Source organism: Buteo buteo, chromosome 20, assembly GCF_964188355.1.
Source record: "Buteo buteo chromosome 20, bButBut1.hap1.1, whole genome shotgun sequence".
Lineage (NCBI taxonomy): Eukaryota > Metazoa > Chordata > Aves > Accipitriformes > Accipitridae > Buteo > Buteo buteo.
The window spans coordinates 15,015,636-15,029,857 of NC_134190.1; the positions used below are offsets into that span (position 1 = coordinate 15,015,636).

At 40.6% G+C, this 14,222-nt stretch overlaps 1 protein-coding gene across 1 annotated transcript in view; it reads right to left on the bottom strand.

Annotated features, from left to right (window-relative positions):
- Window positions 1-14,222, bottom strand: part of MYLK4 (myosin light chain kinase family member 4) — a 68,986-nt gene that overhangs the window by 18,066 nt on the left and 36,698 nt on the right. Inside the window, exon 3 of the mRNA XM_075052516.1 lies at window positions 126-192. Coding sequence (XP_074908617.1) covers window positions 126-192 — 67 coding nt within the window. The remainder of the gene's footprint in view (window positions 1-125; window positions 193-14,222) is intronic.

Here is a 14,222-nt window from a genome sequence, read left to right on the forward strand (position 1 = left end):
TCAGGCTGATGAGCACACATGTAATCCAACCAACTTCACTGGAGCTGCTCAGGAGAGTAATGGCTATTTCTGTGCAGTTGTACCCTTAGGAAGTAGAAACTGATGAGAAAAAAAAAAATTCTAACCTGTTGAATCTGGTGGCTTCTTCTCTTTTGTTCCTGTCTCATTCAAATGTGACTTTTCTTTGATGACCTGTGGAGAAGGCAATTGATGTATTAGTGTATACAGTGTTCATGTTGTATTGTCCCTCATGAAATTGCAGCCTGATTTTTTTGGTCAAATCCAATTACTCTGTGTTCTATCTAACTCACGCTTTTCCTATAAATGATGGTCCTTATTTTAATCACTACCAAGCTGATCAGATTGGTACCTGTGTAAAGCAAGAGAAATGATCTCAGTCGTAATCAACATCAGTGTTGGCATAAACACAGCCCAGAAAAGATCAGGGTTGAGCCGCAGGGACTAAAAGTAAAAACGTCCAGAAATGAGCTGTTGTCCTGCAATAGCTTTTGCTGTTAAGAACTAGGTTAGTTTAACCAAAGCTAGGAATATTTAATATTCTAGTAAAATGTTCAGTAACAGTCTTACTGACAGATTTCAAAAAGTTTTTTTGCTGTTAATCAACGTCTGGTAACAGCATTTTTAATAATCAAATAATTTATTACAGGCTGACCAAAACAGTTACCAGGAATTGGAGTGTATAGACCATAATGTCAGCTTTGTAGCTTTCTCTTATCTACATTCTACAATGTTACAGTGACATCTAGAGGTGCTTTATACCAGGCCAGCTCCTCATAAAAACTCTGCTATTAGTTATCTTTATGGCTATTTACTCATATTCCTATGACATTTGCTCAGTGTGGTTTTTTATTGGCCACTCCTAGACTTGTAGTAGGATGGTGACACAGTAAACCATGGTGTCTGCTGTTGCTCGGTGCTCCTTTTCCACTTGGCTTGTTCCTCACAGTACTATGAAACTGGCACTATCATTAATAGTAATAGACACAAAGGGTGTGAAAAACGCAGGTACCTCTAAATATTTGCCAGAGAGACTACTTTTTGTCTTTGAGCTACCAGCTGAAGCAGTGTAATACATATTTCAACAAAATATACAGGGCCAGGCACTTAAAATTAAGTGTCTTAATCATGCAAGCAGTCCCACGGCTTATTCATATTGTACACTGGGCATGAATCAGTCCTATTACTAAACATTTGTTCTGGTAAGCCCTCTGCATTTTTTATGCTTTTTTGTTGTTGTTTTAATTTCATTGGGCTATATAGAAAATAGGCATGAAATTAAAGCAACGTGTATCTGCTTCGAACACAGTTCAAGGGAAAGGAAACTCTGTGAGAAGGAAAAACAGTTGAGAAAAACTGGATGAAACTGCATGAGAGGATTTCAGCAGGACTTGTTTAGAAAATCTTGATCTGTAAGGGACAAAGAAACTGTAATATGAGCATAAGAACTGAGACTGACAACTATTTCGGATGCAGTTGGTCCCAGGGAGTTGCAAGCTGCAAAATGAAAAAGGCCTAGATACAACTAGGTAATTACCCTTGAAATATAAATTGGAGCCTTGTTCACATGGAACTTGAATATAAATGTCATGATTCCAGATGGATCACAGGGAATCAAGCAATGCCCATTCTGTTTTTTTAATGGTGAAAAGCACTAAAAGAAGTAGGGAAAAGCCTCACACTTATTCACTCTGCAATGTGACCGCAATTAGTAATGCACTCAGATTCCTGTAAGTATGTCAACCTCACCGTACCACTGAGGACATCAGCTCTGATCAAATACAGTCAGCTGCGCAAATAACCAGAGAAACGGCCTCCCAACTCTTTGATGCATGGGGCCAGATTTCACTTCTGCATTCAAAATTAATTGCAGGCACACAGCGCTTCCTACTAAATATTGCTGTAGTTTGCAGGTGTGAAATACAGAAGCCAGCTTTTGAAAATCTGTCCAGTGGAAGGAACACTGGACGATGTCGAATACCTGAAACTGCCAGGGCGCTACATAAATTACTACAGTGTTTATTCAAGCATCATTTCTGATCTCTTACATTTTAACAGCAGATGAGGAGCTCATACTAATTTAAATGAGAAAAAGAAAAATAAAATAAATGAAAAATTTACTGGTATCCTTCAGAATCAATAAATGTAGCTATTTGCAATAAATATAGGGTCAATAGTGCACTAGAATAAGAAATACAAATATAAGGACTAGATATTGGACTATTTGTAGACACATGAGTAGAGTAGTCTATATATGAGCATCCCAGTTTTTTCCATGTTCTGCTATTCATAGCAACATGTAACTTCAGCTTGTCAAATCTCGACCTGGCAATAAAACCATGAACTTTTGCTCATTATTTCTTCCCTGTAAAGGGTGGGGTTGTGCCAGGTTCTCTGGAGCTGACAGGAGTCAACACATCCCTGCCAGCCCAGCCACGGGAAGTACAAAGACCTCCTTGTAGTTTGTCAAGGGAATGCGCCCCTGTGCTGTCCGACCCCAGGCAGCTGGGCCAGCCATGCTGAGAGCCCACAGGTCCTGAGCACCCAAGGCCATCGCACTCTTCTGAAAATCTCATCCGAAAGATGTGGTGGTTTGTTAATGACATCCATCCCATCTGACTACTATCCATAACACTCCTCTTTCTTCAGTCTGTTAGTAGTGCTTCCTCAAGGGTCTTTTTAACTTAATCCCTAATGGGATTTTATTTATTTATGCATTATTCTTCCTGAACTTTGATGACATGTGACTTTTTCCAGTCTTTAATTTCTAAAATTATAGGAATCAATATTTCTTAGTGGAAATTATGCCTCCACCTTATTTTTTCCCCTTTCTTTAATGACTTGAATATGCACAATGGGTCTAATAGCACCGCACACATTTTCCCTATTCATACAAATCGAAAACTTTCAATGAAGTTTTCATTTTAATTCCACAAAAGGTTAAATATGAAAGATTGCATTTGCAACCCTACAAAATACACCAAAGCAAAAAGGTGTCTGTATCTACACAAGTTGGTATTGTGTCTTCAAAAATACATTTTCCAGACTTAAACATATCCTTTCATACAGAGTATTGCTAGACCCTAAGTAATAGGGACAGAATAAAAGCACACATGATGATAACAGAATAATGTGAGACACTCCAGAGGCTGAAACTTCAGTATAGACCAATGGAAAAAAAACACTTTCAGAAATTATTTAAATTTACTTTAGAAATCTGCAGAAATTAAGCAATAAGCAATTATATACATAAATATATTGTAACAGAAATTTCAAATGCAGCAAGAAATTAATGTTTTTTATAGACATCTGACTCCTTTTTAATGAGCTGTACTTAGTTAAATTCCTTCTTTATACTGTAGCAGTCTTAGCCTTGGAATGTTTTCCTAGCTAACTTTCAAATTTTTTTTATTCACCTCATAAAGGTCTTTGATTTTTTTTTTTCCTACTGCAAAAATTTTTGTAACAAATGGCCTCACAAAGCAGCCCCAATCCTTTAGGTAGAGGTCCTTTATCACCCCATCACATTTCATGTGATGTCAAGACATGATTCTCAACTTCAATCAGCCGATGCTGAGACACAAAACTTTGCATCTGCCTAAACCCTATTTCTTACTTGGTGTCTCTTTCTCATGTTCTTAAGGTACTTTGCAGAGCTTTATTATGTCAAGATATCCTGGTTTTGTGTAAGACCTGGTCACCATCATTTATCAACATGATTAAGTTACTTGAGCTTTGCGATGAATTCACTTCACTAAGAGCCAGAAATCAGCCATGGGCTTTGCCACCTGAGCACAGTACTGTGGATGGTCCCAGTATCTCCACATCAGTACATAGGAGAGTGCACCACATATCACAGACACCTTGGGGCAACAGCATGCGTGGTGATGCCTCCTGTGCTATCCCCCAAAGCTGGAATCCATCCCCTCCTTCCCTTTTGTGTTCCTCTTCAATACACACCCTTTTTTCCCCCCAGCAATGTAAAATATTTAGTGAGTGTATTTCTGATACAAACTTATAAATGATACAAAACGTACACATGGGAATCCTGCTTTTACTGGCAGGTGGTACATCTGCTTCCGAGTCATTATTTTTTGCTACACTACACAAACTGCTGGCACCTTCAGGCAAAGATTTTTACTCTTCTGTGATCTTTATAGAGCTCCTTGAACTAGATAAAGAAATTATTCTTCTGTATAAACCAAACTCAAGTCACAAGTGCCTTTTAATCACACACAAAAATAACCTCTGAGCCATGACAATCGTGATTCCTCCAATAGGAAATAAAAGATAATTTCCGTGTGACCTGCTGCCTTGAAAATACATTGGTAATGAGGTAACGATCTCTGCATGAAGACACATACTAAATACTGAAAAAAACCTTGGAATAACACCATCCTAGATGAGAAGCTGAAGATCGGTGAAGCCAAAGCCTTGTTCATTCCCCACTTCAGTTTGCCAACTTCCCACCCACTGCACTGGAGAAGCAGTGGCTGTCCTGTTTCAAATGGATGCTTCCTCCTGCCAGGCCATTCTTCTCAAAACAGGGAATCTTACACTGATGAGTAGAAAAGGCTTTCATGCAACCAGGCTCCTGATGGAGCCCATGGCCTTGAGTGTTCCATCTGCTACAGTGAAGACACAGCATATTGCACTACCAGTAACAGGTTGCCTTTAAACATCTTTACTTTTGCCTTGATTTCTAGTCACTGTCATTTAACAGAGTCAGCATCAGGCCTAAGAAGAGCTTTGGAGGTAGATTTTTTAACTCCAATTCATTGGTATAATTTTAATGTCTCTGGAATACACAGAGGCCTGCAATAATGACCAGCAAATCTGAGGTTACCAATCCACCTCCTAAGACCAGAGCATTCAGCATTACCTGGCTTTGACACACATCCTTTCACTGCATCTAGGAAATCAAATCAACCTGTTACTATCACTTTTGGGTTTCTCACCTGAACAAATCAGGGGCAACATCAGGCAAGCACAACCACTGGAGACTCTGGCTGCTTGTCCTACCAACATATTGGAAAGCCTCACATCTACCCCTTCTCTATATGGCTCAATGTCCTCGTATGTGTGGTGGCCGACAGGGTCCCATGCGATTCACAGGGGCATGTGTCCCTCATGTGCATCTGTGCCATAACCCCAAAATTTTCTAGGTGCTATTCTCCACATTTTCCCTACTACCATTAAATGGCTCATCCTTTAAAGTGGGCTCCGCTATCATCACAGTGTGAGAAAGGAAGAAAAAAAATCCAGCCTGAAAGCCAAATCAGTGGCAGATCTTTTTAACTGCAGGAATAAACCACCCATCTGTCAAACTACTCAGGCAATTCTTTGCTACAATATCAGTTAAGTAGCCTTATTGCTAAGAGAGTATTCCTCAGCTTTACTAGCTTATCTGAGGTAAGCATGCAATGATATGAATGGCAAATATCTTCAGACTTCTTGAACTGCCCTTCCTAAGCTGCTTTTGGGAAATCACACTGTTGGGAGACTTCCAAAGCGTTATGAACTTCAGAAATCACCCCCTACAGCTTTGATGACTCACTTTGAATTGGAGTCCAGAAATGCAGGTTTCCTAATAATGCACTTCATTTAACAAGAAGGGGGGTTGGGTGGAAGGGAAAGACTTGGGACCTCTTTATTGTCCCCTTTATAGACAGACCTTTTCCTGCGGCAATCCACCATGCAGGCAGCACCCAGCGAATGGAATTTGGTGGGAAGCCTCCCAGGCTCTGCTGAGGCTGCTGCCCAGCCAGTCATCACTGCTTCTCCTCACTGGTGCACATGTGCACAAAACCCAGGGTGCTGCCAAGATGGCACCAAATTAATTGCGTTCCAGAGCAGCTACCCTTGTCATGAAAAGCCAGCATGGTGGAGACCCTGCATTTAGTTGCAATGGCACTCTCTTACCAGAGGAGGCATTCAAGCATGGTACCCTTACTACTGGCAGGTGTATCTGACTCCTGATAGGGGCTGAGAGGAGTCCTCCCCTGAAAACTGACTAAATGGCTAGGATATCTGATGACAAAAGGTGGATTTTAGATGACTGCAGTGGGTGAAGACATTTTGCCTGAGCAAATTCCTCCTACCACTGTCTCACCTCTTTGAGGAACCTTCTGCTTTTACAGGACTGTTGTCTGATGACCTGCCTTGTCTTGCTCTCCTGCACTTACCAGTTATCTCTTCACCTTCATCATGAGGTCTCCCTAGTTTTGTAAAGGAATTCTAATGGATTCCTAAAACGGTCACTGTAACACACAGGTGTTAATGTCATGCCCATAAGCCATCTGAGGTGGCATGCAGGTATTTGGAAATCAGCTGTGCCTGCTTTGATTCCACACATTCCTCTGAGTTGCAGAGACAGCAAAACCACAACAACAGTGCCCAGGGCAGGATCCTACCCAGGGAACATTGTAGAGCAGACAGCAAGTTCCAAGGCTAAATGAAAGCAAAATTAAACAGCATTCTGAGTTGGAAGGGCATGAAAAACCTCCTATGGCTGTCAGTAAAGGAGAGAACGGGGCACCACAAGATGAAAAGGTCGTCTGGAGAAAACATACCAGTTTTAGAGATAAAGTCAAAGAGATAATTATAACTCTAATATAGCTCACTCAAAACCTGAAATACCTCTACCAAGAACATATTGAGGCAAAGGCATCAGTCCTGAAGGAAGGAAGAGCATTACCGAGTGTAACAGCAGCTGAAGACACTGACTGCATTGCCCAAGCAGTGGACAACCCATCTGCTGAGATTCTGTAGAAAGCCTCTACCCTCAAAACCACGGAGGACGGCAGAAACTCTTGCAGACAGATGAAAAAAAGAAAATGAAACAATTCCTGCCTATTTGGCTGGAATATGAAAAATACACAGAACACGGCCAATCTGGAGAGAATTTAAATAATGCATAAGGGACCCATTAGTATTTGTAGTCAAAATGAAGGAATCAGAATGGTTATAGACTGAGGCTGAATGGATCTTAAAACACACGTGGCAAACAGCAGTTTCATTGCAGACTCCTATTAAAGCAGCCAGTGAGTTGCAATTGCAGTGTGATACCTGCACAGGAGGGACAGAGGGTTCAAACAGAAAACAGTTCCCGCTGCTTGGGTGTTTTTAGTGTGGGAAACAGCCTCAAACTGCTAATAGTTATTAGTCCTATGGCAAAGCCTGTAGAAATGGCAGGAGTCTGAAGTTACAGCAACCTGCAGGCAACTGCAGAAAGTTCAATACTGCTTTATGATGGCAACTAAAGGGACTTTCTGACTCTCCAGGTGAGTATTTGCAGGTTAATAGTATAGAATCTCTAAATTGTTTAATTTGGAGGAAATAGGTGAAGTATTATTTTACCCTCTTTCTTTATAAGTGGAAGAAATAGGACTGAAAATGGAGTTACAGAGTCATTTCGCAACAGGATTAACACGGACTACTTAGAAAGGTGAATTTGAGGAAAACCTCAAGACTTTTAAAGACATTTACTCTAGAACTGTTGATTTCCCTGGGTGGTAGTAGTGAGAAAATGACTTAAAACGACAAGTAATACATGCTACTCCTCTCAGCCATGTGGTGATAGGGTCACGCTGCACTCGCTGGAAAACGGCTGGGAGACATTTGGCAGCACTGACAAAGCATGAAGTGTCTGCAGGCTACACAATATTATAAGTCCAACCCAAAACAGAAATAAACTAACCTCCTGTATGAGGCAGTAGAGGTATTTCAGGATGGCAGTAAAAGGCAGGAAAGCAGAAATTTTGCTTCAGAGGAGAGCGATCCCTAGATTTTGCAAGAGCACAAAAAGTCCCTGTGGAGCCTGTGGTCTGGAAACTGTTCCAGCTGCTGCTGAAGCCAGAAAAGAGATCATACACCCCAGCTGCTTATCACCCCTTCTTTACCTCTCTCCCATTCTCCCTCTTCCCTCCCAGTTGTTCTGCCTTTTCCACTGCTCTCTACTTAATCCAGTTCTGTGAAACAAGCCAGTTAGGAAAAATTAAAAAACAATCCTATAATTAATAAAGCAAAGAGCAGCACCTCTCTAGAGAGGGAACGATGGGAAAGCAGGTGATTAAGCAGTAGGTAAACACAATCCACTGCCTTATCCAGATGTATCCATGGCCACCTATTGCATCACCGACCAGTAATTAAGAATGATTGGATTATTTTGCAGAACGAGGCTGGGGACAGCCAAGTATTTGTCAGACAGCTCAGCCATTAGAACTAAGAGGTGGCATTTGCTTGTAGCTGGGACGGGGTGAATGACAATAGGCATATCATCCAAAACATCTGACCACCTCCAGCAGTGCAGAGAAGCAGATACTGTCCTTCCGAATTAACTGTACTGAATGGATCACCTTGCTCACGTGCTAATGAAACAGAATAGGACTGTGTATGTCTGAAGTGACTGAAGTGTTGCTCAGTGTTGCCATATGGAGTCCATCTAGAATAAAAGAGGTGTTTGTCTTACTGCCTGGTGGCCTCCACTTCTGCAGAGTCAGCATTGTTCAAAATTGTTGTCAGGTGGGGACTAGAGATAGTGATAAGGATTGTGTTAACAGAAGCAAGGACTGATTTCTGCATGCTCACTTTGGTTTGTTCATTGCTATGCTACCAGGTATCAGTGGTACATTTCAGGTGTAAAACTCTGCAAGGGTGAGATCCCCTATTTCTCTATTCCATTACTTTTCTTTTTGCTTCTGTCAGAACAGTTTAAAACCTCATTTGTAAATCCAGTTTGAATACATGGCAGGCAGAGGCACAAGCAACCAACTTCATAGTGTCTCATGGACCAGTCTTTTCACTAACTTGCTCAGAGATGCTGTTTCTGCCCCCTCACACAGAGGAGAGTCTGTTTGCTCTGAATGCCTGTAAATAGTGGCTCCTACTAAGCTGACAGCCAAGCTCAGCAGTCTCTGCTGAAGGATATCATACCACGTTCCATTATTCTTAATGCAGGGCTGAATTCAAGTCTGTTTTTACTTAAACCCAAGATGACTAAGTGTTTACTAAAGCCAGCTGTTGTTCACTGGATAGCTTGATAATTTTATGATGGTCCTTTACCAATAAATCAAATGCACACAGAGGAAGGTAATGACAAGCTAACATATGTATGCTATCTCATAAAACAAACAAAATATTAACAACGTAGTAATATCACCAGCATGATTCCAGACGTGCTCGTGCCGCCTTTCCTAAGCCCTCATACTAGACAAGCTCCTGCCAAGTCCACTCAACATCACTGAGAGTGATTTTTGCCTAAACAAAAATGAATCAGTGAGGGGATTACAAATGGAGCTGCTGTTGGAAAAAGACAGAGACTCCGCTCGCCCACCTCCTCTTTGTGTCCTTGTCAGTAGACTGCCTGTTTCCATAATGTTCAAGCTCCCGATCTTCCACTTCCAGGCCCTTTGTAGCTCTGAACTCTCCACTGGGCACCTGCATCTCTGCTCCTCTCTGACCTGCCTCTTCCACTACACCCACTGGCTCCCACAAACTCACCAGCAAAGGCCATACAGTCTCCTCCTTTCTCTTACCCTGCATTTCTAGTGCAGAAAGCCTCGCACCTACTTGGGCCTCCAGGATCTGCCAGTTCACTAACATCCCAGGCCTGGTTCAGTTTATATTGATAAATAGTTTAGACGAATATGCAATTTCACCGAGATAGGTAGAGCTCTACCACAAACTGCAGTGATCGCAGCATTACAGAGATGAGCTGTGGGTCTCATTATGATGAGGCTTTTACAACAGGTGTTTTCATTGATGTTTTGAAAAGTAAAAGTAGCCCTAAACTCAGATGCTCAAAATAAGTAATCTTTTCTCATCAAAGTAATGGTATGAAACAAGAAAACTTCTCTTTTGTTGAAAATCCTTTATTGAAACCAGTCCAACCTGATGTTCAAAAAGGGCCTGTAAAAACCACTTCTGTTGTTGGTCTCCTTCGGCAGGGCAGCAACCTTTCCCTTTAGTTAATGATGCTCTGGAAACAAGGCTGCACATTTTGTATCCTTACATAGTGGCAGATCAGCCAGTTCAGCTGACAGAGCTTTACAAGATGCCCCTCTGCTGCTACTCAGCACTGACCGCTATTTTTATAGTCTCCTACGCTGGCTCAAATGCTTCTTGTTTACCTGAGAAGTGGGGCTGCCTGAGTAAACAAGCTGAAAAGCACCCAGTTTGCTGACCAGACCAATCTGAGTAATATTGGGTGCTTCTTTTTTCAAGGAATGCCATTTCCAATAATACCTTCACCTTAGGTTTTCCCTGCTGAAAAACTTTAGAAAAACAAACTCAAAAATTATTCTTTAAATGAATCAAAGGGTAAAGCCTGTATGTGACTTCTTTGGAGAGGAAAAAAAAAAAAAGTAAAGCAAAGCAGAAAACAATATGAAAAGCAACCTTTTTGGTTCACTGTAGGTTTAATTAAATATCAGAAGAAATTTTTTAATTTTCTAATGCTACTGGGCTTCTTTACCAAACAAAGAATAGGCAAACTACCTTACAAGAGCTTATTATAGCCAATGGAGCCTTTCAAGAGATTTTTGTGGTCTTTTAATCTGACCTGTAAAGAACACAATGAAAGTCCCATTACAGTGACACAGGCATTTTTTCCCCTGAGGAAGTTTACACAAGCCGCAGCTCCAGTTACAGTAACCCTACCTCTAGATCCTAGTTTAGAAGTCACCCCTCACCACCAATGTCAGCAGAAATACCAGATCGGAACAACACACTTAAGATGTTCCTTGAAATAAAGGACATACATGCATACATGCCCTGACCCAAGAAGGATTTTTACCAGTTTCACTAAGCTCTAGACCTCACTGCATATAACATGACAGCTGCAACTTGATTTCCCCAGATAATTATAAATCCAGAGAAGAGCATAGTAAAGTGTATGACCAGGACCCAAGCCTCCTGAAGTCTGTGTCAATCTTTGTCACCCATGTCAGTGACCCCTGGTTATGTTTACAACTGTAAAGAATTAATCAGAAAAAAATGAAGGTATTCATCACTCAGTAGATCTTCTGTCTTTTCCACTGAAACTTGCTCAGTTTGTTCTAACACTTTTCATTTTTAGAGCATATTGGTTGTTCTCTCTTAAATGTTAATGAAATGAAAAACTAAGAATATAGCAGAACATATCCGTAGCTTGCAATGATTCCTGACAAGATGAAACACAAACCGTGGCTCACCTTTTCACTTTTCTTCTTGAGCAGGGCATCAGGTGTTGTCTCCGAGAAAATGTGCATTCTGAAACGATGTCCAACTCCTTTTGCATAATCACCTGCCTTGCAAAGTTTACGTTTTTGAACATGGTGTTTTACACTTAAATTATGAATTACTAATGTTTTAACCTTCTCAATCAGAGGTCCTACAAGCTTCTGTAGTCCAGAAACACTTTGTTCCAGTCCATCTAGTCTTTTAACCTGCTGCTCTGCATTCCTGTTTATATCAGAAAGAGATTTTTCCATTTTAAGGCAAAGCCTCTTCATTTCATTACTTCTCAGATTTTTGTTTCTTTCCATCCTTGATCCAGGTTCAGATGTTTCCGCCTTTACAATCTCAATGTCTTTTTCAATGGAACAGATTTCTTGGGAAATGCTGTTAAGCTTCTTAAGGACATTGTCTTGCAGAGTCAACAGCTTATCTATTTTCTGTTCAAGGGAAGCAAACTTCATATCCATGATGTTAAAACTTTCAGATGTGCTGACATCACTGCTTGCAACATGAAGAATTTGGGGGGGTTCCATTCCATTATCAGGCCCTTGGTTTCGCAAAGCATTTGGATCGAATATTTTGGCCAAGTTGTTGACCATAGACATAGAAGAGCTCTGCCTGCTGGATGTGGTCATTTTGCTGGTTTGGGTAGGGGAAGGAAATGCTCTGATGATCAGCTGCTTGAGGACAATATCAGTTGCAAAGGCTTCCCATCCAGACTGCTCAGATATACAGCCAAGTTTGGCAACTCCAGCTCAACTAATTTAAAAACTACACTCATATAAAACAAAGAGTCACCCAAATTATTTAGGAAGAAAAATGCCTTTGATCTATGCTTTTTTTTACACACACATATATATCTATCTGTTTCCAAATGAAGTGAATATAGAGATGTGCATCCTAAATGCACTTGGTTCAGTGACATCAGCCCTAGCAGGGACTGAACTATTTGCACTCCAATGGAATTTGACAGCAAAAAGGCTACATGATACATGAGAAGTCTCTAAGGGTAGAGACACTTTGGCAGCGATGTTGTTGCTTTTCAAAAGCCTAGCATGTAATGTGACCCCTGCTCTGAAGAGAATAAGGGTCCTTACAGAGACCTTAAATGTGGCTGCTTGAAATTACTATGTCTTAAGGTGAGCTTTTCAGATGAAAACCTCTATTGCTTGAAAAGCCTGTTATGTCAGGCAAGAAGTCAATAGAGTTGCTAAAAAACAAATACATAAAAGAAAGTAAAAGAAGGAGACACTGGAACATAGATATTTGAAAAAATCAGAGCCCCTTTCTCTAGCCTATATTTCAGTTACCACATAGCTAGCTCTTTATACACAAGCAATTCTCTTCATAGACAATATCTTAATTTACTTCTGTAGTTATTGAGACTGTACTAATTTGCTACAAATGAAGAAGCTCTTCTGTTTTACTATGATCTAGTCATACAAATTCCAAAATACAAAGTTTGATAGAGAGACTCAGTTCTTTGCTTTGTTTGCCTGCCATTAAATATCTCAAAAGCAGTGATTAGTATTCATAACTCAAACAGTTTGTTTAAGTTTTGCTTTTGCAAAAGGCCTTCATTTCTTTCAGATAGACAACATTGGACAAAGGAGAAACATCATGACTGGGAACAGGATTCCCCTAGGTGTAGGTCTGAATTGTTGAACGTTTTTCATGTTGGTTAGGAAAAAAAACCCAGAATTAAAAAGAAAGAAGAAAACCACAACTTCTCGAGTCAACTATATTCCACATGAGCAAGAAGCAGATCAGTATGGATCACCTTGATGGAGAAAGTTTGCCTCCCAGATACAAAGAAAAGGCTACCTTGGACAAATGACTGTTATAGATTGACCACACATAGGTCAGTCTGCACTTGTGCTACACCTCTCATAGAAATTGACATGTAAAGTCAGCCAGCTGGTTGGAAAACAGTCAGGCTGCTGCTCTATTCAAAAGACCAAGAGCTTCTTTTGTGATCCCGGTGAATTATTTCTTTTGCCAACCTCAGTTTCTCCATCCTTTAAATCGGGAGCGTGAGGGATAATTAGGTAAAGCACACAGTGAGTTCTGAATATCTAACACACTAAATAGCCTTTCAAAATTGCATCTGTTCACTAAATGAAGAATATGAAAAGTATTCTCTTTATTTTTAGGTGCCAAAGATGTCTTTTAGAGTCAATCACAGCTGAAGTTTTCAAAAGTTTCCAAAGGCATTCTCCCACAGTCATTTATGACTCAACATGTAGTTAGTGTTGATAAGCTAATTCAGGAGCTTGCTCTCCGGTTACCACAAGTTAATAAAGTAAAAAAGTTCCTAGGTACATTTGTCACCTTCTGAGAGCAGCGTGTTACTGTGAGTGAAAGGTGAACTGTGTCCGTGCATGACCCTAAAACATGGATTGAAATCTCTTCTTTACATAACAGACATTACCAAGAGGTGACCACCATGTGTTATTGTGCATAGCATTCACTGAGTGGATTGAGAAGGTTAAATGATTTTAAAATAGGAAATAGGATAGGGGAAAAAAAAAAAAGACAGGGAGTTTAGGGATCCATATTTCATGGAAAGAATAATATACAGGACAGCAGTTACAACAAAAGAATACCAAAGCAAAGAACATCATGTCAGTTCCAGCAGAGAGCAGTTATGTTTGAACCCCTTTGCCTTCTTCCATTCATCTCTGTTAGAAACATAAACTAAACCTTCCTGACAATTTCACATCTGCAGAAGCCCCTGTTAGACACAAACTTCCAGGAGAGGTGTTTGCATGTCTGTAAAATGGCCAGGTTTGAAAAGCCATTTATCTTGGATGAAACATCCCTGCAGGAGTTCACGGTGAGCTTCCCCCCTGTCCCCCAAAACCCCTGCACAAAAAAAAGGTTAAAGGTTTGTTAGACTTTGCCACCCATCCAGCTAGGAGTCCTGCTCTGAGGGTTTTCATAGGCAAAGCCTGAGAGCCACAAGGATCCTCTCCAAAAGGAACATT